This window comes from Pelophylax lessonae (assembly GCF_965119305.1).
Source record: "Pelophylax lessonae genome assembly, chromosome: 2".
Classification (NCBI taxonomy): domain Eukaryota; kingdom Metazoa; phylum Chordata; class Amphibia; order Anura; family Ranidae; genus Pelophylax; species Pelophylax lessonae.
The window spans coordinates 159,553,210-159,578,163 of NC_138769.1; the positions used below are offsets into that span (position 1 = coordinate 159,553,210).

Sequence of the window (24,954 nt, forward strand, 5' to 3'; positions counted from 1 at the left end):
AATTCCCCAAAAAAAAAAGTAAAAATCAAAATTTTTTAACATTTTTCGGCCAATTTGTTTTATGCTACCTATGTTTGGTAAAAAAAATCGCAAAAAGCGTATTTTGATTGGTTTGCGCAAAAGTTATCGCGTTTACTAACAAAGGGAAAGATTTTTGTCATTTTTGGTGTTTTTTTTTTTAACGCGTAATGGCGGCGATCTGCGATTTTTTTTTTTTCGGTACTGCGACATTGCGGCGGACAGATCGGACCCTTGACTGACATTTTTGACACTTTTGGGGGTACCAGTGACATTACTGCAGTAATCAGTGCTATACATATGCACTGTTACTGCAAAAATGACACTGGCAGGGAAGGGGTTAACTTTATTGGACAGGGAGGGGTTAAGTGTGTCCTAGGGGCGTGCTTTCTACTGTGTAGGGACATTCCTATTGGTGTAAAAGCAAAGATCAACCGTTCTACATAGTAGAACGGACAGATCTTCACTTTTACACAGGGAGAACTGACAGGCAGCTTGTTTACACAAGCTGCTCTGTCTTTCTCCCTTCACAGCAGCGATCGCAGTGTGACTGGCGGACATCGAGTCCGCCGGTCACACGCACTGACTTGTCTGTGAACGAGCCGCGGCGGGCGCGCGCCTCGGCGGGCGCCCGCCCGCGATAGGCTCGCAAGTCAGTGACAGGCGAGTGACGTACCGATACGTCACTCTGCCTGGCCGGGGCTGACCGCCGCAGTATATAGTCGTGCGGCGGTCGGCAACCGGTTAAAATTGGGAACTGTTAGAGGTTTCCAGCCGAATTGTCTGGCAAGGGGCGAATTTGGGTTGGCGGCAATGAATTGTTGTGCATATAAATTTGTTTGATCCACAATAGATCCGTAAAGATCTTCCGTAAAGAACAGCTCAAAAAAATTCAGGGACGTAAAACCAGCTGTCTCCACGTGGATTCCAGGTTGGGCAGTGAATGGGGGAAGTACTGGCACTGTAGAATCAGTGGATTGCCAATTGGGATATGCCAGCGCATCAGGGTGGGGGCACTATGGGCTCTACGGGCCTGTCTTTGAATACGTGGTGGCTGCGGGCCACTACTCGTGCTAGCCACCGCACCAGCTTCAACTGCACTTATGGGACTCGCCACGTCACCAAGTGATACTACAGTGAAGGTTGTACTAGGTCCAGGGTGTACTAGGCCGCTGGCGCTTGTCAGGCCACCAGAAGATGAGCGGCACTAGTACCGACACTCTGCTCCATACGAGCACCCTGCGATTCCTGCATCTCAACAACTCCAGAATGGGGTCGGTTACACCTGGGTCTAACAGGGACCCATCTGTCGTCTGAGCTATCTGTCAGGGAGCCGCTGCTGTCATCAGGTTCCTATACTGACCCTGATTCTGCCAGTGAGGCTTCCCCATCGCTCTCATCTGACATGGTCAGTATACTGTAAGCCTCTGCACTACTGTACCAACGTTTGGACATTTTGGTAACTAAATTTACCGGTACAGTAGTGTGACTCACAGGTAATAAAAGCACCTGGTTGTCAAGGACTATTTCAAGCGCTACCAAAAATAACTTGCTAATGCTAGCAGGGATCAGGCCTGACTCTGCTAACACAGCGGTTTTGTGTGTTGTGTTTTTTGTAAGTGACAGTAATCTATTGATTACTACACTTGCCTGGGTGGGGGGGGGGGGGGGGGAGCTGGGCGGAGGGGTAAAACGCAGGTGCTGGCAGGAATCAGTGCTGATCGTGCAAACACCGCGTTTTGGGAACCCTAAACTATGGGGACGCTAGTATAGTTCTGATCAGATATTGATCTTTTCAAACTCTATACTAGTAATGGAAGTGTATATGTGTGTGTGTGTGTGTGTGTGTGTGTGTGTGTGTGTGTGTGTGTGTGTGTGTGTGTGTGTGTGGTAATCAAGGGGTTATTTCTAACTCTGCGCCGGGGATCTGCGCTAGTCTAGACTGACGCGAACACTAGCTAATGTCAACTGTGTCACTAATAATAGTGATTAGAAAAAAAACTGTACACTATAAAAGTGACACTGACAGGGCAATGAAGGGGTTAACTGGGGGTGATCAAGGGGGGGATCAGGGGGTTAAATCTTTATTGGGGAGGGGGGGGGTTGGCGGGGACCCTAAACCTCCTTGGGACAGAAACTAAGTCGCTAGTGCTAACTCAAGTCACAATCACACTAATAGAAAATACAGTAAAACAGTACATTACTATGCATTAGTGTGCAATGTGACAGGGGGGGAAGGGGTTAACTGGGGGTGATCAGGGAGGGATCAGGGGGTTAAATCTTTATTGGGAGGGGGTGGCGGGTATCCTAAAGGATAAACGGAACGACCGCAAGCGCTAAACCTGGTCACAAGTCACACTTATACGGGTATATAGGAAAATGCTATATACTGTATACAGTGTGTGTTGTGACAGGGGGTGTAGGGGTGATCAGGGGGTTAAATCTTTATGGGGGGGTGGCGGGGACCCTAAACCTATTTGGGACAGAAACTAAGTCGCTAGCGCTAACTCAAGCCACAATCGCACTAATACAAAATACAGAAAAACAGTATATTACGTTTGTATTAGTGTTCAGTGTGACTGGGGGGGATCAGGGGGTTAAATCTTTATTGGGGGGTGGCGGGTATTTTAAGTGTAAAAGGGGGGACCGCAAGCGCTACACCTGGTCACAAATCACACTTATAAGGGTATATAGGAAAATGCTATATAGTGTGTGTTGTGACAGTGGGTGAAGGGGTTAACTGGGGGGGCGATCGGGAGTGAAATATGCCTATCTAAGTGTGTGTGTGTGGGTGTGCTTGGTGCAGTACTCAGTTAGATGTGCTCTCTCCTCTCGATGAATCCAAAAAGGATCATGGGAGGGGAGAGCACGTCTTTTCTGAGCCTGTGTTTACATTACATAGGCTCAGCATGGAATCTGATTGGGCAGGACCGATTTTTGTACCAGTGTCTGGCCTTACGGGCAATTAAGTATGGTCCCATCATCTGGTCGTTGAAGTCCACCCCTCCCATTTTACGGTTATATTCGTGGACACAGAGGGGCTTTTCAACAACAACACCGGTGACCGTAGTAATTTCGACTGCCATGTCTTGGTGAATGGAGGACAGAACGAAAACGTTCCGTTTGTCCCTCCACTTCACTGCAAGCAATTTATTGCACCTCAAGCAGGCTCTCTCCCCCGGGCTCAGTGGGGCATTTACTAGCCGTTAGGGGAAGCCTCGGCGATTAAATCGCACGGTGCCACAAGCGCCAATTTGCAATTGAAAGAGGTGTCTAAAAAGTGGCACGCTTGAATAAAAATTGTCCACGCTCAAGTGGTACTCCTTTCCGAATAAGGGTGACACCAAGTCCCAAACTACCTTACCGCTGCTCCCTATGTAGTCTGGGCAGTCGTGGGGCTCCACAGAGCTATCTTTTCCCTCGTAGACACAGAAACTAACTGTATAGCCTGTGGCCCTGTCACAGAGCTTGTACAGTTTGACCCCGTATCTGGCACGCTTGCTGGGGAGGTACTGTTTCATAGCAAGGCGGCCAGTAAACTTTATCAGGGACACGTCAACACAGACATCTTGTTGGGGGGGTAAACAAGGCTGCAAACCGCTGATTGAAGTGGTCTACGAGGGGCCGAATTTTGTGGAGCCGATCATATGCAGGGTCTCCCCGAGGACGACAGAGTTCATTGTCGCTGAAATGCATGAACCGAAATATTTGTTCGTATCGAACCCTGGACATCGCAGCAGAGGACACACGCATTTGATGAATTGGGTCAGTGGACCAATATAACCGCAATTCATTCTTTTTTGTAATGCCCGTGTTGAAGGATAGGCCCAGAAACTTTTTCAAATCGGGAATCATTATAGGATTCCAGGCGAATGGTCTGGCAAGGTGTGAATTTGGGTTGGCGGCAATGAATTGTTGTGTGTATAAATTTGATTGATCCACAATAGATCTGAAAAGATCTTCAGTGAAAAACAGCTCAACTGGATTAAAACCAGCTGTTTCCACTCGAATTCCGGGTTGGGCAGTGAATGGGGGAAGTACTGGAGCTGCGGAATCTGTATGCTGCCAATTAGGAAATGCCAGCGCTTCAGGGAGGGCACTATGGGCTCTACGGGCCTGTCTTCAAATACGCGGTGGCTGCGGGACACTACTCGTGCTAGCCACCGCACCAGCTTCAACTGCACTTTTGGGACTCGCCACGTCACCAAGTCTTACTGCAGTGCGGTTGTACTAGGTCCAGGGTGTACTAGGCCACTCGTGCTTGCCAGATCACGAGAAGTGTGAGCGGCACTAGTACTGGCACTCTGCTGCATACGAGAAACATCCGGTCCTTGCATCTCAGCAACTCCAGAATGGGGTCGGGTATGCCTGACCTTAGCAGGGACCCCTCCGTCGTCGGAGCTATCTCTCTGGGAGCCGCTGCTGTCTACAGGTTCTTATACTGACCCTGATTCTGCCAGTGAGGCTTCCCCATCGCTCTCATCTGACATGGTCAGTATCCTGTAGGCCTCTTCACTACTGTACCAACGTTTGGCTATCATAGTAACTAAATTTACTGGTACAGTAGTGTGACTAACAGGTAAAAAAGCACCTGGTTGTCAAGGACTATTTGGTCGCTACAAAAAAAACTGCTAGTGCTAGCAGAGATCAGCCCTGACTCTGCTATCGCAGCGGTTTTGTGTGATTTGTGTTTTTTGGAAGTGACAGTAATCTATTGATTACTGCACATGGCTGGGTAGGGTGGGCTGGGCGGAGGGGCTAAATGCAGGTGCTGGCAGGAATCAGTGCTGATTGTGCAAACACTGCGTTTTGGGAACACTAAACTATGGGGACGCTAGTATAGTTCTGATCAGATCAGGGCGTTCCATGGCCCTCGGCTCCGTACCCGGAAGTGACGTATGGCGGAGTCTGAACGTCGTACGTCACTTCCGGGTACGGATCCGAGGGCCGTGGAACGCGGAAGCTTCCCGACGCGAGCTTTTCTCTGATCCTGATCAGCTAACGAGTGAGTGCATATCGTCTTTATACACTACTGCATTGGCATTTTTTATATCATGGGGTTTCATCTCTGTTGGAGCTTTTAGAGCGAGACCATCAGGTCACAGCCCTCCAGAAGCGGAGTCCGAACCCCAGAACCACACAAGCAGTGGGGACCACACACAGGTCGTATTACTAGCACGCCACCTAGTGGTATATTTGGATGAGCACATGCACCTTTCTTTATTTATTTTACATACACAATTTTGTGGTGTTCACTAGTATCGGATAACAACAACTGAGGTTCTGGTTTATATAAACCCAGTTCTTTGACACTTATAAGTTGACCCAGACATTGTCCGTGATTACTCAGTTTTCCACCATGCCTCAGTCATTTGTGTTTCCTCCGCCATGGTGGAAGCATTGCAGGAGCTATGTGGAAAGGGCTACACTCTCTCCAGGGGGAGAGAAGGATTTGTTGCCCATTTTTTGTTTGCTGTTTCAGCATGGAGACCATCCCAGCTCCCCTCCCTGGAGTGTCAAAGGGGGTATGCTCCGGATCCTCTCACCTCGTTCGCTCAGGGGAGCTGAAACCCATCGGAGGATCCGGTCCGGGCGTCAGAGGTCCGCGCTTCGGCCGGTCGGCGGGCGGGGAGCCGCTTTGGCATTCGAATCTCCCGCACTTTCGGACTCTGATCCTGGGGACGCGCTGCGTCACTTCCGGTGGACGGGACTTCCGGTGGGGGCGTGGCGGCGTTTGCTCCAACCGCAATACACGCAGGGGTCAGAGGCAGGTCACGAGGTCTGCGCTTCCGCTTCCGGTCCACAGAGGAGGACGCGGGAAGCGGTATTTAAATGAGAGATCTGCCAGCAAGCTGCGCTTTTCATCAAACATGGAGGAAAAGTCTGCAGCGACGGTGGAAGCAGGCACCGCCAGCGCCGGCCAAGCTCAGGTAGGAGAGGCGCAGTGGTGCCTCTTTCTTCTTTACTTTGTGAGCTTTTATTTGGGGTTTCTGTTCCCAGTTCTGAGTAACTGTTCCCAGTCTAACAGGATATATATGCACATGGGAGTCTTTTCTTCTGATCCTTTTTGGTGTGGGTCACGATTTCTTCTCCCTTGCAAAAAATCACTAGGTGGTGGTTTTTTTATTAGTGGTTATTGGGGTTTCATGGTGGCTTTTTCTTTACTAGGTTAAAGCCACAGTGAAGACAAGAGCCCCAGCATCAAGGAAATGCCCTTCATGCAAGAATCCACTCAGAGATTCCTGGGTGAAGCCACTTTGTAAATCCTGTATTGCTGACCTTGTGAAGGAAGAATCTAGTCAGCAGAATAGTGAATTCTTATCCTCATTCAAAGAACTCACAGACACCCTGTCCTCGGTTAGTTCCCTGTTATCCAGGACGCCACAAGTTCTATCAGATTCCCAACAAACAGGTGGAACATCTTCCCAGCCGTCTACTTCTAAGTCTGCAGTGTCAAGTGATTCAGAAGATGAGGGGGAGAGTGCTCTTTGTTCCATCAGGGATTCGGAGGAGGAAGAGAAGGAAGAGGTGGCTACATCTTCCAGATACAAATTATCCTTGGAAGAAGTTGATGATTTGCTGAAAGCGATTTACACCACGTTAGAAATCGCAGAAGAAAAGATGCAGTTTCACTTCATGACAGAATGTACCAGGGCCTTGAACAGACAAAGCGCAGGGTTTTTCCTGTTCATAAAGTCCTTACGGAATCTATTGAAAAAGAGTGGAAGGACCCAGAGAGGGCCCCTTTTTTTCTCTAAATCCCTAAGAAGGAGATTTCCATTTGAAGAGGATACGGCGCATCTATGGAACAAGAAGCCCAGAGTGGATGCTGCTTTTTCTCAGGTGTCTCGCCGCACGGATTTGGCGTTCGAAGACATGGGTGTTCTGAAAGACGCCATGGATAAAAGGGCAGATTCTCTCCTTAAAAAGGCTTGGGACTCCTCTACGTCCAGCCTTAAGCCGGCCATGGCCTCCACGGTGGTAGCCAGGAATCTTGAGTGCTGGCTCGAACAACTTAAAGGGCATGTGGAGGCTGGAACAGCAAGGAAAGATCTCCTGGATTCATTTCCGCTGCTCCTTAAGGCAGTAAAATATATGGCTGATGCATCTATCAAAATGTCCGCCAGGTCAGCAGCCCTCGTCAATTCTGCTAGGAGGGCGGTCTGGTTGAAAACCTGGTCAGGTGATTCAGCTTCTAAGGTGAAACTCTGTGGTTTACCTTTTGCCGGTGACTTGCTTTTCGGGCCAGATTTGGAAGCAATTCTTGACAGAACGGCGGATAAGAAGAAGGCCTTTCCGTCAAAAAAGAAATCGCCTCCTAAAAAGAGATTTAGTTCTGTTCAACAAACCAACAGAGGTCGTGAACAAGATCAGAGATCAAGATGGACCTCCCAAAAAGGCAAAGGGAAAGGTGGAGTCCTCTTCAGACCACCTGACCAGGCCAATAAAAGCAAGTGACAACAGTCTTCCAGTGGGGGGAAGGCTGTTATGGTTCCTCCCACGTTGGGAAGAGGTATCCGCAAGCCCCTTTGTAAAGAATATAGTGGCTCAAGGATACAAGCTGGAATTTTCGGAGACACCTCCAAGCAGATTCCATGTTACTCCCCTTCCAAGGGATCCGGAAGAGGCTTCCTCAATGTCTTTTACAAGAGCTGATTCAACAGGAAGTGATTATCCAAGTCCCGGAGGGGCAACAAGGCCGTGGGTTTTATTCTCAGATATTTCTAGTAAAAAAACCCTCAGGAAAGTACCGAATGATCCTAAATTTAAAGATCCTGAACAGATCAATTTGATACAAGCACTTCAGGATGGACACCATCTATTCAGTGACCAAACTGTTGTCCCCAAACTGTTTCATGGCATCCTTGGATCTGAGGGACGCTTACCTGCGCATCCCAATAAATCAGGAGTGCCAGAAATTCCTAAGGCTGGCGGTCAATCTGGGGGAATCGGTCTGGCATCTACAGTTCAGGGCCCTCCCCTTTGGCCTCTCATCTTCTCCAAGGGTGTTTACCAAGGTAATGGCGGATGCCCTAGAGCCGTTAAGGCTGAGGGGTATTTCAATTGTCCCTTACCTGGACGATCTGCTAATTTTTGCAGAGTCCAAGAGCCAGGCGTTGGTACACCTTCAGGAGACTCAGGACCACCTAGAGAGTCTGGGGTGGCTCATGAATTTGGAGAAGTCCAGCTTGATTCCTTCTCAACAGATAAAATTTCTGGGATACAGAATAGATTCGGTCCTCCAGAAGGTGTTTCTACCTCAAGAAAAGATCTAGAAGACTCAGAACGCAGTGGCTCGATTGCAAACCAATCATCAGGTTACTGTCAGGTCGGCCATGGCAGCTCTGGGCTTGCTCACAGCCGCTATCCCTGCAGTACAGTGGGCAAGACTGCATTCCCGTCTTCTCCAGAGAGACATTCTGCAGAGTTGGTCATATCCGGAATATCTGGAGAAATCCATCAGAATCTCCACGAAAGCAAAGAGATCTCTGTGGTGGTGGAGGAATTCCAGAAATCTGGAAGAAGGTCTGCAATGGACTTTCCAGACGAGCAAACGTCTGACGACGGATGCCAGTTCGTGGGGTTGGGGAGCCCACTTGGAAGGTCGGACGATGCAAGGAACATGGTCCAAAGCAGAGTCCAGGAAATCATCCAACTGGCGGGAGTTGAAAGCCATCCTTCTGGGTCTTTGGTCCTTTCAACAGACAGTCAGGGGCCATCATGTGCAAGTTCTGTCGGACAACATGACAGCAGTGGCCTATGTGTCAAAGCAAGGAGGCACAAGAAGCAGACAGCTATCAGACCTGGCAATACAGCTACTCTCCTGGGCGGAGAAAAATCTAGCCTCTCTGACAGCGGTGCATCTGAAAGGGTCACAAAACCTTCTAGCAGATCTGCTGAGCAGGAAAAAGGTGTTGGAATCGGAATGGAGTCTGAATCAAGAAGTATTCACACAGATCGTGGAAGTCTGGGATCTTCCCCAAATAGATTTGTTCGCTTGTCAACAGAACACCAAAGTCCAAAGATTCTTTTCCCTACACAGGGAAGATCAGGACTGGGGCTTGGATGCTCTAGCTCATCCATGGGACTTCCATTTGTCTTACGCGTTCCCTCCATTCCAACTGATTCCGTTGGTTCTCAAAAAGTTCAGGGAAGAAAAGACCAACTTGATTCTGATTACACCTTACTGGCCAAAGAGACCTTGGTTCGCCCTCCTGCTGAATCTTGCCTCAGAACCTCCCTGGAAACTTCCGTACAGGAGAGATCTTTTGACACAGGGGAACCTAGTGTATCCAGAACTGGACCGCTTACAACTGACAGCGTGGTTACTGAAGAAGACCTCTTGAGAGCCAGAGGCCTGTCAGAAAAAGTTATCTCCACCCTTCTCTCCAGCAGGAAGAAGGTGACTAGGGATATTTACTTGAAAGTCTGGATAAAATACAACTTTTGGTGTTCCAGCAAAAATTTTGAATTAAAAAATTTTAATTTCAGTGCTTGAGTTCCTCCATGAGGGAATGGAGAAAGGTCTAGCAGCAAGCACTCTAAGACGCAAGTAGCGGCACTTTCAGTTTTTTTCGAAAAGACTTTGTCCCAAGAGACTCTAATCATTAGATTTTTCAAGGCATTCGCCCGCAATAGGCCAATAGCCCTTAAAGTATTTCCAAAATGGGATTTGACCATTGTGTTACAAGGTCTGACTAAGTTTCCTTTTGAACCTTTAAAAGAGTCTTCTCTGAAGAATTTAGTTTTGAAGACTATCTTTTTGATAGCAATAACCTCGGCCAGAAGGGTCAGTGAGATCAGGCCCTCTCAGTTTCAGACCCTTTTTTGACAATTTTTGCAGATCGAGTAGTCCTAAGAACGGACCCAGCCTTTCTTCCAAAGATTGCTTCATCTTTTCATAGATCACAAGAAATTGTCTTACCAACCTTCTCCTCAACTCCTAGTAATTCTCGGGAAGAATCCTTTCATACCTTGGACGTGAGGAGATGCTTACTTCAGTTCCTCCTGGTAACTAAGGAATTTAGAAAGACAAATGCATTATTTGTCATCTTCTCAGGGTCCGTATAGGAGAAAAAGCATCAAAGAGCACTTTAGGCAAATGGCTCAGATGGGCAATTGAACAGGCTTATGTAGCTCAAGGAGAAGAACCTCCAGAAGGCATCTTGGCGCATTCTACAAGGTCTGTGGCAACCTCATGGGCTGAAAGGGCCGGTTCTTCGTCTGATCAAATCTGCAAGGCAGCTACCTGGTCCAGCTATTCAACCTTTATTAGACATTACGGGTTGGACTTGTTGTCAGCTCAGGATCAAGCCATCGGCAGAAAGGTTCTGCAGGCAGTGGTCCCACCCTAAGTGTAAGTAAAGGCCCGTACACGCGTACCGGTCGTCGTCATACAAACGTCGGCGGACGAAAGATCTGCAGATTGTACGCGTGTTAGTATGGTGCCTCCGACAGCTGTCTGCGCACAATCCGCGGACAAGAGTCTTTCTTGCAAACATGAAAATTTTTGTCTGCGGACACCAGAACGGACGATTGTTCCCCTGTCAGTACAGAAATCAGCCGACAGACCGCAGATTTGCAAGACTGGGCATGCTCAGAAAATAAAAAACACAGGGAAAGTTAACCATTACATGACATCACTTCTGCAGTCAGCTGAAGTCTGCGGACAAAATTCTTGTGCTGTCCTTGTGCTGTCTTTGCACTTTTCAACAGACACCGACATCCCGGGGAGAAAAGACGAACGTTTGTATGACGACGATCTGTACGTGTGTACGGGGCTTTACTCGCTTATCCTCTCCAGGTGCTGTCCTGAAAGGCGACCTGAGAAAACCTTAGTTACTTACCGGTGACGGTATTTCTAAGAGCCTTTCAGGACAGCAGCAGCTACCCCCCCTTGGTTTTGTTTATAATATAATTTGTAAATGTTTAACCTGTGGTAGTTTATGTTTTCCAGCATGTCGGAGGCTACTCTATGACTGAGGCATGGTGGAAGAGGAGGAGTTTTTATTTGCAGTGTTTCCTGTGGATTGGGTGGAGCTGCGCTCTCTCCAGGTGCTGTCCTGAAAGGCTCTTAGAAATACCGTCACCGGTAAGTAACTAAGGTTTTTTATCCACAAGATCACACCCATAATTTGGTCACACCGGTATATACACCCACCTTTCATTTTGCACTGTGCATCACGAGGTTTGTTTTTCAGTCACACGTACAGGTAGCGCCGGTACCAATCTTCACGCATTATCACGTGTCTTAGTGTATTTCCTTTCTCTGAATAGGTTTTTCCATATGCTAGGGTTGCTAGTACAATATTTGTACATTGATATCATATCACCCCTCAATCGTCTCTTTTCCAGAGAGAATAAGTTCAGTGCTTGTAGTCTTTCCTCATAGCTGATGCCCTCCATTCCCCTAATTATTTTTGTGGGTGTTCCCACACCCGCCTTGGCACAGGAAAAGGCGCTGGTAGATGCTTTGATATCCTCAGTGAGCGGATGCGATTGCTAAATCACAAGGAGCTTTGGTATCCTTTTGGATCCCTCAGGGCAAAGAAATCAGCCAAGGTTTTGCCTTGTCCCGAAGTCTTGTACGTCTTCGTGGCGGAACAATGGCAGCGATCTAATCCCACGCTTGCAATTCCCAAATGTTTGGCTAGACGCTACCTGTTTGAGGAAGAGTTCTTACGCAAATGGACGGTCCCCCCTCAAGTGGACCCCCAGATATGCGGTATTCACAAGGCCATGGTTTTACCAGTGGCAGAATTCTCATCTCGCCCTGATCCGGTTGACAGACGTATTGAGGTATTATCCAGACACCTGTATACGGTAGTGGGATCTTTTCTCAGGCCTGCCCTGACTACCATTCTAGTCTCTCAGACTATGAATGGATAAAGGCTCTGAGAGAGGCACTGACTGTAACCCCATTACCATCATCTGCCCTGGAACTTGCTGACCAATTATTGCAGACTCTGCAATTTGTATGTGATGCTAACCTGGACGTTCTTCTGCTCCTGGCCAGAGTGTCAGTGGTAAGTGAGCTCATCAGACGTGCAATCTGGCTAAAGTCCTGGTCGGCCGACCAGGCTTCTAAGAAGCTTTTGGCAGATCTTCCCTTTTAGGGTGATCGCCTTTTTGGTTCCTCCTTGGATGACTTGATCAACACGGTCATTGGGGGAAAGAGCACACTTCTTCCTCACTGGACTAAGAGTAAGTCTCCCTCGCATAAGCGAGGTCCTTCCTTTACTGCCCTGAAGCGTCTTTTTCGTGCCACCGTGTCGCAGAAAACCAAACAGAATTCGGGCGCAAAAGGATCTGGGAAATCGTGGGCTGGTAAGCCGAAATCCTCTGCCCCCAGCACCTCCAAGAATACCCCTTCTGCCTGAAGGGGCGCCCCACCCACTTCAGGGGTGGGGAGACGTCTCCGTTCCCGGATCCTTGGACCTCACTGTTGCACGACAGGTGGGTCCACAAGGTAATTTAGTCCGGGTACAAGATAGAATTTCGTTCCCGTCCGCCAGACAGATTTTTTTTCCCAATCTTCAGCTGTCCCCAGACCGCCTTGCGTGGCTGCAGAAAGCAATTCGGGATATGTGGTCACAAGGCGTGATTGTACCAGTTCCTCATCGGGAATGCTTTCGATGGGTTCTTCACAAGGCGTGATTGTACCAGTTCCTCATCAGGAACGCTTTTGAGGGTTCTATTCAAACCTGTTTACCGTTCCACAGAAGGAGGGCATATTGCGTCCGATCTTGGACCTCAAAACTCTGAACCGCTTTGTGCGTGTCCAGAAATTTTGCATGGAGTCCCTGCAGTCAGTGGTGGCGTTCTTGCATCAGGGGGACCTGCTGGCCTCGATCTATATCAAGGATGCCTATCTCCATTTCCCTATTTGCCAGGGTCATCAATGATTCCTCCGCTTCGCAGTGGGCAAGGACCATTTTCAATTTGTAGCGTTACCATTTGGTCTTGCCTCTGCTCCCAGGGTCTTTACCAAGGTGTTAGCCCCTATCCTGGCTCTGCTACGACAGAAAATAATAGCGATTCTGGGGTACCTGGACGATCTTCTCCACTAGTCTGTGACATTGTAACGGGATTTGGAGGTGACCATTGACACTCTGAAGCAGTTTGGTTTGTTTCTCAACCTTCAGAAATATGCCCTGGTTCCAACAACCAGACTTGAGTATCTAGGGATGATCCTAGATTCAGCTTCAGCAAAGGTATTTCTACCTCCTGTGAAGTTAAGGGAAGCGATTCTGTTACTGCTGGCTTGTGACCTGGTGTCTCTTAGGTCATCTATGCATTTGCTGGGCCTGATGGTGTCTACCTTTTGAGGCCGTACCATATGCTCAGGCCCACACGAGACTTTTGCAACAGGAGATCCTTTTCAAATGGGACAAGGATCCTCTATCCCTGGACAGTGTGATTCGTTTGAGTCGTAGATCCAAGGACTCCCTGAATTGGCGGCTCAGCTCTCCGAATCTTCTCCACGGGAAATCCTTTCTTCCAGTATTCTGGACGGTGGTGGTGACAGATGCCTGTCTGACCGGTGTTGGGGGCAGGGGATGTGATGGGCACCCTGAATGTTCAAGGGACCTGGACGTTGGAAGAGTCAAAGCTCCCGATCAACGTTCTGGAACTGAGGGCAATCAGGTTGAGCCTGTTCCACTGGACAGACAATCTCAAGGGGTGTTCTGAGTCCAGTCCAACAATGTCACGGCCGTGGCATATGTCAATCATCAAGGGGCCACCACTCCTGGTGGCTCTAGAGGTAGCCAAGATCATGCGCTGGGCAGAGATCTACATCCCAGCCCTATCCACCGTGTACATTCCCGGTGTAGACAATTGGCAGGCGGACTACCTGAGTCGTCAAAACCTGGATCAGCTTTGTCTCCGGTGGGGGACCCCGGATGTGGACCTGTTCGGCTCCAGACAAAACGGGAACGTTTCAAAGTTTGTGGCAAGGTCCAGAGATCCTCTGGCTGACGCAGTAGACGCCCTGGTGGCTCCCAGGAGCCTGTACAGGCTAATTTGTGCATTTCCTCCGCTGAAACTTTTATCTCGCCTGCTATGCAGGATCGAGTTGGAGGGTATTCCTGTAAATCTGGTGGCACCCGATTTGCCCCGGAGATCCTGGTACGCCGACGTGATTCGTCTTAAGGTCGCAGGTCCGTGGACACTTCCTCTGCGGGAAGATCTTCTATCTCAGGGTCCAATCTTTCATCCTGCTTTACAGTTGCTGGCTTTAACGGCTTGGCTGTTGAGAGCATGGTGTTAAGGGACAGGGGTCTGTCTGATTCTGTGATCCCTACCTTACTCAAGGCTAGGAAGATTTATCATTGTACGTGGAAAGCGTACATTGCTTGTTGTGAATCGCTGAAGCTGCATCCTAGATCCTTTGCTCTCAGCAGGATCCTGACCTTGCTACAGAAAGGGGTTGACCAACATAGTGTCAGCTCTCGGCCTTGGCTGTGTACTTCCAACGCTCTTTGGCTACGCACTCTTTGATTCGTACGTTTCTTCAGGTCTCCGTTACCTCCTTGGGATCTTAATTTGGGACTTTAATTTGGTTCTATCTGTTCTTCAAAAATTTCGAGAACATAAGACACATTTCCTTGCTCGCCTTGTCGCAGAAAGTTGCCTTTTTGGTGGCTATTGCCTCTGCGCGCAGGGTTTCTGAACTAGCGGCGCTATCTTGCCTCTCTCCTTATCTGGTAATACACAGTGATAAGGTAGTGTTATGGCCTAATTCGTTTCTTCCAAAGGTGGTTTCAGACTTCCATCTGAACGAAGACATCGTGCTTCTGTCACTCTGTCCGAAACCTTCACATCCTAAGGAAATTGCCTTGCATTGCTTGGATGTGGTTCGGGTGCTACGGGTGTATCTGAAAACTACGGAGTCCTTTCGTAAGTCGGACTCTTGTTTGTGAATAAGGATGGACCCCGTAAGGGTCAGGCTTCATCTGCGGTGACCATCTCTCGATGGATCAGACAGACAGTGGTGAAGGCGTATTCTCTTAAGGGCAAGGTTCCTCCTTTCCCTGTCACTGCTCACTCTACGTGGGCGTTGAGTGCCTCTTGGGCTTTCCGCCATCAGGCGTCGGTGATGCAAGTTTGCAAGGGGGCCACTTGGTCATCTGTACATATGGTTAACCAAGTTTTACAGAGTGAATGTGTTAGCATCCTCGGATTCATCCTTTGGCCGCAAGGTTTTGCAGGCTGCCATTTAAGGAGCAGTCTACTTTTTCCTTCTCCTTTATGGTTTTGCTACAATTCAGCCCCAGTTGTTGCTTGTTGGGCTCCATGTTATATAATTGGCTATGTTAGCCGTGGGAATTGCATTCTTTTGAGTTTGTCCTTTCCCCACCCCTCAGTGGTTACTGCTTTTAGACGTCCCATCCGTCTATGATTTAAAGCAGCAGCTACGTCCGTCGGTGGACAAGAGGAAATGGGATTTTTTACTTACTGTAAAATCCATTTCTCCACCGACTGATGTAGCTCCCACCCCTCTTTTCTCTGAAGAGTTGGGTTTTGGTTATTCACTGCTTGCAACTAAACTGAAGATGCAACGGTGAGGCCAGGGGTAATAACCCAGGGACTCCACCCCCCTGGGCATGTCAAAGCATGTCAAAGTGGCTGGTCACTCCTAGTGGGAGGGGCTTATTACCCATCGTCTATGATTTAAAGCAGCAGCTACGTCCGTTGGTGGACTCAGAGAAATGGATTTTATGGTAAGTAAAAAATCCCATTTTTTTTTTTTTTTTTGATGGGGACATGGGCCTTTTCCCAACAACCCTGGCTGATGGGTCTGCAAGCAGGGGGTCCCGCCCCCCCTGTGAATGAGTATGATGTACATTGTACCCCTACCCATTCACCAAAAAAGTGAGTAAAAACACAATATGAGTTTTTGACAAGTCCTTTGAAAAAAATGTAGATCCATAGTCAAATAGGACACCCGCCACCGTGGAAAAAAAAAAAAATAAGCTCTAAGGATTGATTGGATTTCCTTCTAGTTGCATTGGCCTAATTGCTACATGGAGAGCCTGTTGGCACCATCTTTCTGGATTCTCTGGCCAGGATTTCTTTTGTAGCAGGACAGACTGTCCGCCATTTAACTAGCATCTTGCAGGTGCTCATGTTCTAAGTTTAGACTGGTTCGTGGGCAGCTTTTTGATAAAATTACTGAGCCGCGATAGGTGATATGCATGCGTGAGTCGCTGTTTTCATATGTATAGTCATACCGGCACCCAAATAATAGCAAGAGCTGCTGATAAGAACGCATGGGACATGCCTAATGTTTGCTCAACTACAGTACTATGTGTATGAGGCCTATTCTGGGTCACAGTTGCACTCTCCAGTAAGTAGTGTGGTCAGTATACACAGCATATTTGCAGTAAACGCTTGGCTAGGCTTAAAGTGTATGGAAAGAGTAATGGGTAATACCCATCCTAGACTGTTGTCCCTGGAACAGGTGTCTGCATTGCAAGATTTCCCCTTATCTGTTGTTCCGGGGACAACTCCTCACATTTTGGATCTCCTTTTTACTTTCTTTCACCAGTCACCAAGGGTAAATCTCCCCATTGGGGGCACAGACAGCAATAAAAAAAAAAAACTGAACCTCCTAGCTGGAATAAAAAAGGTTTGCCTAGAAATACACTTTAGGCAAAGTTACATGCTCCCTTTTTTTTCACCTGTGTGAGGTTAGCTTTTTCTAGGCAAAGTATTCTATGGGCATAAATATGTGTTTACTCCACCTGGAACTGCAGTTTGAAGATGTAATTTCTCTTGCGTCCTCTGACAGACGCAGCTCTCCATGCTGCTTCACTAATGGGTAATGGCACCATCTACAGGAGTAGACTAGGCAGTGAAAAGTTTTCACTCGATACGCCTGTAGTGGCTGTCCCTCATGACATTACCCCAGACACACTGTGCTCTAAAAATCAGTTTCTTGCTGCCTAGTTTAGGAGTAGGACCTAGGTTCCCTGCTGGGACTTTGGTCTCTGTTTTTATTTTCTTTGGAAAATGTTTGTTTCTCTTTACACACTCTTGCTAGCTAGTGTCAGGGGGATCCTCTTGGTGAACTACAAGCGACAGCTGGGCTGGGGTTTCCACTGGATAATCTAGATCCTTATGGTCTCCCAGCCTGGCCAAGGAGCGTGAGCACGTTGTGGTCCGCCCAGGCCTCGCCATGACAGAGCCCCGGTGGATGGGGACGTGCCTGGGAGCGGATGCTTCACGGGATGCATCGACCTGGAACGCCCTGAGTTGCAGCATACCCCTTCTGGCTGGCAGCACCCCCACTCAGGATGGGAGGCGAGCTGTTTCGGAGCACAGCCCCCTGGTCCATGGTATGGTGAGTGATGCAACATCCCCCGTGTCCCTGGGACAGACCTCTGAGGGGGAGATGGGGCCCACTCCTGGGGATAACAGGGCTGTGTCTCTCTGGAAGATCCCCCAGGCCTGTCAGGACGGGTCCTGCCCTCCCTGCTCCCGCTGGGGGCGTTATAGCAGCGCTAGGGAGGGGGGTGTGTATGAATTTACCTTGTCCTGGGGGGTACTTTTAGGTGGATTCCCGCGGGGGCCTCATCCCTGATTTTTCTGGGTGGTTGGCGCCGTTTTTGGCCGCCATTTTAGGTGTGGGCATAGGCTGCTTCTGTGTGTGAGCAGCGGCCATTTTCCCTTAGCCTCCTGAGTGCTTGAAGCCATTTTCGGCCGCCATTTTGAGTGTGGGCATAGGCAGCGCTCTATGGGCAGTGGCCATTTTCCCTTTGCTTCCTATGCTTTTCTGTCGGCACCATTATGTTGTGGCTTTTTGGCTACACAGGCAGGCTTGGCCTCTAGTGATGTTTGGTCACTTCCTCTCTAACGTTTCACATGCTGGAAGACTGACTGCAGAGCAGCTGCTTCTAAGGGTGCTGGTACAGTAAGGGGATTTTTAGTCCTTTGGGCATTCCCCGGACACACTTAGCTCCTGTCAGGACACATCACAGCATTAAAGGGGGACTCCGACTTTAGCGTGGTATAGCGGTGCGGACCGCGATCGCAATTTAAAGGGGCAGTGTACTCATTATTTTTCTCTGCTACAAAAATGGAGTCCCAAGGTGAAAATTTCCCCTCTGATTTTATTTGTGCATCTAAGTCCATCCGGATAACGTTCTCTGGTGTCTTTCTGCAGCCTTAGAAACTCTGGCATCAAAGGTGGATCTTGTGATGAAACAAGTCTCTACCAATAAACGGCCAATGCCCTCTCAGTCCTCTGATTCAGAGCCTGATGTGGTTGCCACAGACAACACCCTCCCTGAAGGATCCCTGTCCTCCTAGTCAGACGGTGAGGAGGATGAGTCCTCCTCAGCTGCAGCGCTGGAACGCGCTCTGGTGGAAAAACTGATTAGTTCGTTAAGGGAAACATTGCTATTGGATGATGAACCCACACAGTCAGGAAAGCGGGTTGTCTTTGGCTCAGAAGTCGAGTCAGGTTTTTCCTTGTCCGAAAGATTTTCACGATATTGCGAATGAGCAATGCCGGTGCATTAAACACATGCTGGTGGTTCCCAAGCGCTTTTAGCGCTGTTACCCCTTTGCAGACTCAGTTTCCAATCGTTGGACGGTGTCACCTAAGATGGATCACACTGTTTTCCGGTTGAAAAAAATCTACTGTGGTACCTGTGGAAGACTCCCCGGTGTTTAAGGACCCGGTGGACAGCCGCATGGAATCCCTTTCCCCGCCACCTGCATTTATTGGCGGGTTCGATTCTAAAACCTGCGTTCGCCTCCGTCCTGGTTTCTCAGACGGTCACTGAATGGGTCAAGGTGCTTAGGAGCAACTTGAACGCTGAGTCGATTCCTCCAACTCTAATTGAGCTTACGGATCAGATGGCCCAGGCCATGGTGTACCTGTGTGATGCGGCCCTGGACACGGCTCCTCTGGCTGCCAGATTGTCTGCGGTGGGGATCGCCATGCGTCGCATGGTGTGGCTGAAGATCTGGTCGGCGGACCAGGCTCCTAAGAAGGCCATAACCGATCATCCCTTTTGGTTGAACGTCTGTTGGTGACTCCTTGGATGTGGTAATCAAGCCTCTAACTGGGGGTAAGAGTACTCTTCTCCCTCAATCCGCAAAAGGTAAGGTGCCTCGCAACAAGCGGGGGCCTTCCTTCAAGGCTCACAGGGGGCTTTTTCGTGCCTTATGGGCGCAGGAAAAAGGCAAACCGTTCAGAGCTTTCGGAGGACACAAGAAGGATTGGTCGGGTAAGCCTAAGGCCGGCCAGTCCGGTGCGGAGGCTAAGTCCTCCTCTGCATGAAAGGGTGCCCTCACCCGGTTCAGGGGGTGGGGGGACTTCTGCGTTACTTTCAAGAACCCTGGACGTCTCTGATTCCAGACAAATGGGTTCAAGAACTGATTCGTACAGGGTACAAGATCGAATTTCGATCTCGCCCAGCAGACATGTTCTTTCCATCAAATCTGTCTGTCTCCAGATCGTTTGACAGTGCAAGATCTCCTTGCACAGGGCGTAATTGTCCCGGTTCCTCAGCAGGACCGGTTTCGAGGGTTTTACTCCAACCTGTTCACTGTGCCCAGGAAGCAGGGCATGGTGTGTCCAATTCTGGACCTCAAATCGCTTAACCACTTTGTGCTGGTGCAGAAGTTTCGGATGGAATCCATTTGTCGGTGGTGGCGTCTTTAAATCAAGGGGATTTTCTTGCCTCCATCGATTTTTAAAAGATTTGTATCTGCACATCCCCATTTACGAGGGTCATTAGCGGTATCTCTGTTTCGCGGTGGCGGAGGATCACTTTCAATTTGCGGCATTACCCTCTGGTCTAGCTTCATCACCAAGGTTTTGGCCCTGGTGCTGGCTTTGCTGCGCAAAAAGGGGATTGCGGTGCTCGGTTATCTGGACGATATCCTGTTAAGGGCGAGCTCCTGTGTCACCCTGGCGGGCGACCTGTCCTTCATGGTTCGGACTCTTCAGGACTGCGGGTGGACCATCAACTTCCAGAAGTCTGCGCTGACCCCGTCAGTGCGTCTAGTTATCTGGGCATGGTTTTGAACTCCTCTCAAGCAAGGGAGAGGTCAGGATCCTGATGAACAACGATTTTTCCTCCCTGTGGACGTGTATGAGGTCCCTGGGGCTGATGGTGTCGGCCTTTTGAGGCGGTTCCATTTGCCCAATTTCACACACAGCCTCTGCAAGCAGAGATTCTTGCCAAGTGGAACAAGTATCTGCAGTCCTCGGACAGGATGATATGTCTAAGTTGTCCCACAAGGTCGGAGCTCTCGTGGTGGCTTCAGTCACCTGCTCTGAGCCAGGGCAGGTAGTTTCTGCTGCTTTTGTGGACGGTGCTCACCACGGATGCCAGCCTGTCGGGCTTGGGTGGAGTGCTGGATAACCTATGTGCCCAAGGTACGTGGTCGCCGGAGGAATCGTCTTTACCAATAAATGTCCTGGAGCTCAGGGCGATGAAACTGCCTGGTCCATTGGACGCCTCGGCTGCATGGTCTTCCGGTTTGGGTGCAATCCGAAAATGCCACGGCGGTAGCTTACATCAATCACCAAGGGGGCACCAAGAGTGCCCAGGCAGCCAAGGAAGTTCCCGAGATTCTTACTTGGGCCGAGGCACATGTTCCGGCTCTCTCTGCAGTTCACATCCCATAAGTGGAGAACTGGCAGGTGGATTACCGGAGCCGTCAGGTTCTGGATCAGAGGGAATGGTCCCTGTAGCCGGAGGTTTTTCGCCTCCTGTGTGCTCGATGGGGAACTCCAGAGGTGGATCTGTTTGCGTCTCGTCTAAACAAAAAAGTAGAGAGGTTTGTGGCCAGGGCTCGAGATCCTCTGGCCGACGCCACAGACGCATTGGTGGTGCCATGGAGCCGATATCGGCTGATTTATGACTTCCCTCCGATAGAACTGTTGTCAAGGTTCCTCCGTAGGTTGGCGGTGGAGAAGGTGCAGGTGATTCTGGTGGCCCCAGACTGGCCTCGCCGGTCGTGGTACGCAGACCTGGTAAAGATGGTCGTCGAGTCTCCCTCGCGGCTGCCTCTGAGAGAAGATCTGCTGACTCAAGGGCCGATCTTCCATCCTGCTTTACGGTCGCTGGCTTTAACAGCGTGGCTGTTAAAGGTCAGGTGTTGAGGAACAGAGGTCTCTCTGATTCTGTGATTCCTACCTTGCTGAGAGCTAGGAAGTCGACTTCCAGGAAGATTTATCATCGAACTTGGAAGATGTATATTGCCTGGTGTGAGTCGCAGAAATTGCATCCTCGCTCCTTCTCGTGGCGAGGGTTTTAGCCTTCTTGCAGAAAGGAGTGGAGCAGTGTTTGGCTTTGGGCACGATTAAAGGTCAGGTGTCGGCCTTAGTTATTTACTTCCAATGTCCCTTGGCGACTAATTCCTTGATTCTCACCTTTATTCAAGGGGTGCGTCATTTGGCTCCGCTGAGGAGATCCCCTTTGCCTGTGTGGGAACTGAATTTGGTTTTGTCCGTTCTCTAACGACCTCCCTTTAAAAATATCAGGGACATTTCTCTGCCTTTGTTGTCTCAGAAGGTTGCCTTTTTGGTGAATATCACCTCTGCTCGCAGGGTGTTTGAGTTGGCGGCTTTGTCCTGCCATTCGCCTTATCTGGACCTTCATAGGGATAAGGTTGTTCTGCATCCTAATCAATCCTTTCTCCCTAAGTCTGCTTTCCCTTTCAATGAATATATTGTTTTGCCTTCACTCTGTGCTAAGCCCAAGCATCCCATGGAATTTGCCTTGCATTCGCTGGATGTGGCTAGGGCGGTCAGGGGCTATCTGTCAGCCACAGAGTCCTTCTGGACATCTGATTCTCGGTTTGTCCTTCCTGAGGGACCTCCTAAGGGTTCGGCTGCGTCTGCTGCAACCATGTCAAAGTGAATCAGACAGACTTTTTCAGGCCTATTCGTTAAAGGGTCAGGTGCCTCCTTTCCCTGTGAGGGCGCATTCTACTAGAGTGCATAGTGCCTCTTGGGCTTTTCGCCATCAGGCATCTGTGGCTCAGGTGTGTAAAGCCGCGATCTGGTCGTCTGTACACACTTTACAAAATTCTACAAGGTCGATTTGATGGCATCCTCGGATGCTTCCTTTTGGCCACAAAGTTCTGCAGGCTACTGTTTGACGAAGAGACAATGGTTTCTCTTTTTGGGGTGAATTTTTTGTTTTGGGGTAAGCTCCTGTTGGTGTTGAGCTTTTTGTTGCCCTGTTGGCTACCTTCTGAGCCTTGGAAAGGAGTCAACGGTTTTTGGTTGCTGTCCTCCCACCCCTCATGCCTACACTGCTTTGGGACATCCCATTAGTGAAGAAGCATTGAGAGCTGCATCTGTCTGAGGATGTAAGAGAAAATTGGATTTTTGTAATAACTTACCGTAAAATCCTTTTCTGAGTCCTCTGACAGACGCAGCTCCCGCCCCTCTATTTTGAGGTTGGTTGTGTCTTCTTTCACTGCTTGCTACAAAACTGATTTTTAGAGCACAGTGTGTCTGGGGTAATGTCGTGAGGGACAGCCCCTATAGGCATGTTGAGTGAAAACTTTTCACTGCCTAGTCTACTCCTGTAGATGGCACATTGCCCATTAGGGAAGAATCATTGAGAGCTGCATCGGTCAGAGGACTCAGAGAAAAGGATTTTACGGTAAGTTCTTACAAAAATCCAATTTTTTGTCAGATTGTCATCCATTTACTTTTAAATTATTCATAACAAGACAGCTGGGTAATTCATGTCATTTATAGAGATGAGCTTGAGTTTGTTCTCAACACAAAAGCTGTTAGAGCTGGCTTAATCAGCTGCGGCCAGGGAATTCCTCACCCCTCAGCTGTATGTATACAAAGGGATGGGGATGCTTGTTACATCATTGAGCTAACATGGCCGCATGGCAAATATTGGGTCAATGATCTCACAAGCATCCCTGCTCTTTTGTGTATATCAGGGGTATTGAATTAAAATTCATGGAGGTCCGATTAGTAAAATTTTCTTCCAGCAGAGGTCCAGATTGCATTTTTGCGTGATGACTCTGATTCTTTACATCACAGCCCAGGTGTGCAGGCACAACAGCCCATTCATTCGAATGGGCTGTTGTGTCTGCGTTTTCTGCTGGGAAAAGGCCCTGGCACCTTTTTTAAAAACGCTGTCGCATGGAAACTGCATGGTGCGTATGTACCATGCAATTTCCATGTGTGGGAAACTGCGCCTTGTATTTCATTGCGTTTTAAGAGTCAATTGTACCCCTGCACGTTTTTCTGTGCAGCTGCTTATCCCCCTTCACATCACCACTCACAGCACTGTCCTCCTTCACATCACCACCCCCCACACAGCACTGTCCCCCTTCACATCACCACCCCTCACACACACACACAGCACTGTCCCCCTTCACATCACCACCCCCCCCCCCCCCCACACACACACACACACACACACACACACACACAGCACTGTCCCCCTTCACATCACCACCCCTCTCACACACATCTGTCCCCTTCACATCACCACCCCTCTCACACACCGCTGTCCCCTTCACATCACCACCCCCCACACACACCACTGTCCCCTTCACATATCACCCCCCCCCCCCCCCCCCAAAGCGCTGCCCCTTTCATAACCCCCAACCCACCACACTGCCTCCCTTCACATATCACTCCTGCAGCACTGCCCCATTCATATCCCCCCACAGCACTGCCCCCTTTACCTCCCCCCACAGCACTGCCCCCTTTACCTCCCCCCACAGCACTGCCCCCTTCATATATCCCCCCATCAGCACTGTCCCTCTTGCATATCCCCCAACAGCACTGCCCCTTTCACATTCCCCTCACAGCACTGTCTCTCTTTACATCACCCCCCCACCCACACACACACACCACTGCCCCCTTATATCACCCCCACAGAACTGCCCCTTTACATCACCCCCACACACATACACAGCACTGCCTTGTTAACTTACACCCCCATAGCACTTCCCCCCCCTTTACATCAACACACACCACTACCCTCTTGACATATCCCCCCCACAGCATTTCTCCCGTTTACATGAATCTCCACACACCACACTACCCCCCTGTACATGATCTCTGCTCCCCAATCATCCTTCACAACTTCACAGCCCTGTCCTCCCTTCACTCTCCTACCTTACACAGAGCGGAGAGCAGGAGGCGGGACAATCTCGAGGAAGGCAGAGGAACAGCAGCACCGCATGCATAGAAGCAGCCGACTTTGTGCCTCCCAGCAGCCAATCACCTTCCGCCTCCCAGCAGCCAATCACCTCCAGCCTGAAATGCTAATTCAGGCAGCTGCCTCCCTCCATTCAATGCCGGTCCCGCCCCCAGTCTCAGTCCCGCCTCCGGCCATCCGCCCTGCTCTGCTAATGACAGCAGCAGAGACAGGGACGAAATCCAGCAGCTGATCGCGGCGGTCCTGATGGAGCTGCAGCTCGGGCCGGAAACGGACTGCGGGCCGCCATTTAGTGATGCCCAGTGTACATGGAGTTGTGGGACGGGGTATTGCCTGGCTGATTGGGACAGCACTCCAATCCAGGGATGGCTTCCTTCTAGGTTTGGATTAAACCCAAACTCATCCTCAGTCTCTAGTCCAACTTCAGTATATTTGTTTTTCTTTTTTCTTTTGCTGTGCATTGATTGCTGTTGCTCTGTGCACCCGAATAAATAAACCTAATTGACTCCTTATATTTTGTCTTAGTCTGTGTATGAAAAGTTGGCTCTGAACATGCAAGATGTGTCAGGAGACCGAGGTGTGTTAAAAGAAGTCATCAGAGCTGGAAGTGGGGAGACCGTTCCTCCTGATTCAACAATAATTGGTATGTGAAGCAAATTTTCGGGGGGAAACTGTAGCACACATTGGCTTTTGGTCTGCAATGAGGGATTTGTGTTACATGTATACTACTTGGAAGCTCAAACACGCGTTCTTCAATTTTATAATT

General features: G+C 49.4%; 1 protein-coding gene across 1 annotated transcript in view; it reads left to right on the forward strand.

Moving 5' to 3' along the window:
* Positions 1-24,954, forward strand: part of FKBP6 (FKBP prolyl isomerase family member 6 (inactive)) — a 148,023-nt gene that overhangs the window by 22,476 nt on the left and 100,593 nt on the right. The window contains exon 2 of the mRNA XM_082247378.1: positions 24,714-24,831. Within this exon, the coding sequence (XP_082103504.1) occupies positions 24,714-24,831 (118 nt within the window). The remainder of the gene's footprint in view (positions 1-24,713; positions 24,832-24,954) is intronic.